General features: G+C 40.2%; 1 protein-coding gene across 1 annotated transcript in view; it reads right to left on the bottom strand.

The window, feature by feature from the left end:
- The window catches only part of slc2a9l2 (solute carrier family 2 member 9, like 2), a 26,159-nt gene that overhangs the window by 12,163 nt on the left and 11,496 nt on the right, over nt 1-2,500 (bottom strand). The window contains exons 5-6 of the mRNA XM_042770490.1: nt 965-1,089; nt 516-661 (exon numbers count right to left, since the gene is read on the bottom strand). Of these exons, the coding sequence (XP_042626424.1) occupies nt 516-661; nt 965-1,089 (271 nt within the window). The remainder of the gene's footprint in view (nt 1-515; nt 662-964; nt 1,090-2,500) is intronic.

Below are 2,500 nucleotides of genomic sequence, written 5' to 3'. Positions count from 1 at the left end.
TTGAATGATGGACTTATAAAATTACATTTAAATTAAATTAAATGTATGCATTTAGCAGACGCTTTTATCCAAATCGACTTACAGTGCATTCATGCTATCAATTTTTACCTATCATTTACCAAATTATCAGATAAAATATCAAAACAGTGCCTTTCTTTTTGTTTTTTATAAATTTTACCGACCCCAAACTTTTGATTCATAGTTTATCACAGTTTCCACACAAATATTGTGCAGCACAACTGTTTTCAACATTGATAATAATCAGAAATGTTTCTTGAGCAGCAAATCATCATATTAGAATGATTTCTGAAGATCATGTGACACTGAAGACTGGAGTAATGATGCTGAAAATACAGCTGCACATCACAGAAATAAATTACACTTTAACAGAGATTCACATAGAAAACAGATGTTTTAGATTCTAATGATATTTTACTATTTTTTTTTTTGATCAAATAAATGCAGCCTTGCTGAGCAGAAGAGACTAACAAAGACCAGAACATCTGCAGACTCACCTGTCCAAGGATCTCAGGCAGTCCGAGCACCTGCCCGATGAAAACGCCCAGACAGATGAAGATGGAGTGAAACTGACCGATGGAGCCGCGCACCTGCCGAGGAGAAATCTCCCCCAGATACATGGGCAGCACGCTCAGAGACACACCTGACACACGGACAGGGCATGCGTTTATTATCTTTTCCAGACACTCATTCGGTGCTAGCAATGTTTATTTCTGTGCACCACGCTGTATTCCACATGTGGAAGAATATGTTGTGTTTTTGGGAATGGTGTATAAAAGTTAGAAAGTAAGTATTTTTATTCTTATGAACTGAATCCCTTCACTGATGTTTGTGATATAGACTGAGATATAAACGAGATCTCATGTCTAATGAGCTCATGTGCTGTTTTACTGTGACTGAGTATCTGATTATCTGACACTTTCTGTAGCAGCCAATCAGGACTGACCTGAATCCATGCCGATGATAAACCGACCAATGATGAGCATCTCAAAGGATCCGGCCGTCTCTCCCAGAGCCAATAGGAGCGCAGCGATCAGAGCCAGACCGTTATTAGCCAGAAGAGTTCCTTTCCTACACATTATCATCATCATCAAAAATGACTATATGAATATGTGTATAAAGTGAATATGAGCTAAATATGAATAAATACTGACAGCTGTAGACTAGAACTAGAACAGAAGATGACAGTCAGACCCCTGAAATCTCTTTATGAGCAACAAAATGAGAATCTCTGACTCTGAGGAAAGCATCATACTGTAATATCTGCCTCATCTACACTCCCGAAGACCACCAAGACAGGACGAAAACACCTAGCAACCGCACACAACACCCTAGCAACGGCACACTGATGCCCTAACCAGCACACACACACACACACACACACACACACACACACACACACACACACACACACACACACACACACACGGCAGCAGTCGCTGGTTTTGACAGAGGTCTGTGCTGCTGTTGATCTGAATTATTCCACAGCGCCGCGCAGACGCTGATGATCTCTGACAGCGACAGGCCGGTCTCCATGACGACCGCGCTCCGACAGCACCTGAGCACAGCTAATAATGATCGTCATAACCATGAGCAATAATTAAAATAAACATGGTCAGAAAAAAAACATGAGATATTTGATTAGTTTAGCTGTATGTCATGTGACCAATAACCAACATCTGAATGTGTTGATAAATGTGTTGTTATTGAAATATTAAACCAATTGATATATTAAAAATATTAAATTAGTAAATTTAAAATGTAAAATAATAAATCATTTAATCATTGACTGATATCAGAGAACCGTGAGCATGTGAATGTGTTGTTAAATTATTTAAGCTCAAGCTCAAGTAAACGGTTTTTAAAATCCCTGTCCTGAAATGTAATAAATGTCCAGACTTTTCTCTCTGGTTTTCTAGAATAAAAGGAGAGTTTAGTGTAAACATACAGCAGGACTGTTAGTGCTGAAAGACGGTCAGATCTGATAACATCCTGCAGCGACGCCCCGAGACAACGCTCCTCTGGAGTGATAAATCAGCGGTGTGTGTGTGTGTGTGTGTGTGTGTTTATATGAGTGTGTGTGTGTTTATATGAGTGTTTGTGTGTGTGTTTTTATATGAGTGTGTGTGTGTGTTTATATGAGTGTTCGTGTGTGTGTGTGTGTTTATATGAGAGTGTGTGTTCAGTTTATCTGTGACTGGCAGGTTTTCTGGGGCTTCTCTCTGTAAATCCGCTCTGTGTTTGTGAGCTTCAGTCGTATCCGTCACCTGTCAGCAGATCCACTGATCCGCACGCTCAGGTTCAGCTGTGTGCTCCTGCTGTTAACTCTATAAGATCCGGAGTTTCTCGCAGCTCTGGATTTAAACACGGTCTGCAAACATTCCACAGGGATTTCAGTCCAGTGTCTAGTAAATCACACGCTGCTATTTTGGACACACGCTGTTCCACTTCAGTCCAAAGTTGTGTGAGTGTGTGTAATTTT

This window comes from Cyprinus carpio, chromosome A14 (assembly GCF_018340385.1).
Source record: "Cyprinus carpio isolate SPL01 chromosome A14, ASM1834038v1, whole genome shotgun sequence".
NCBI classification, from domain to species: Eukaryota; Metazoa; Chordata; class Actinopteri; order Cypriniformes; family Cyprinidae; genus Cyprinus; species Cyprinus carpio.
The sequence above is the reverse complement of the archived record's forward strand: the minus strand, read 5'-3'. Positions and strand labels throughout refer to the sequence as shown.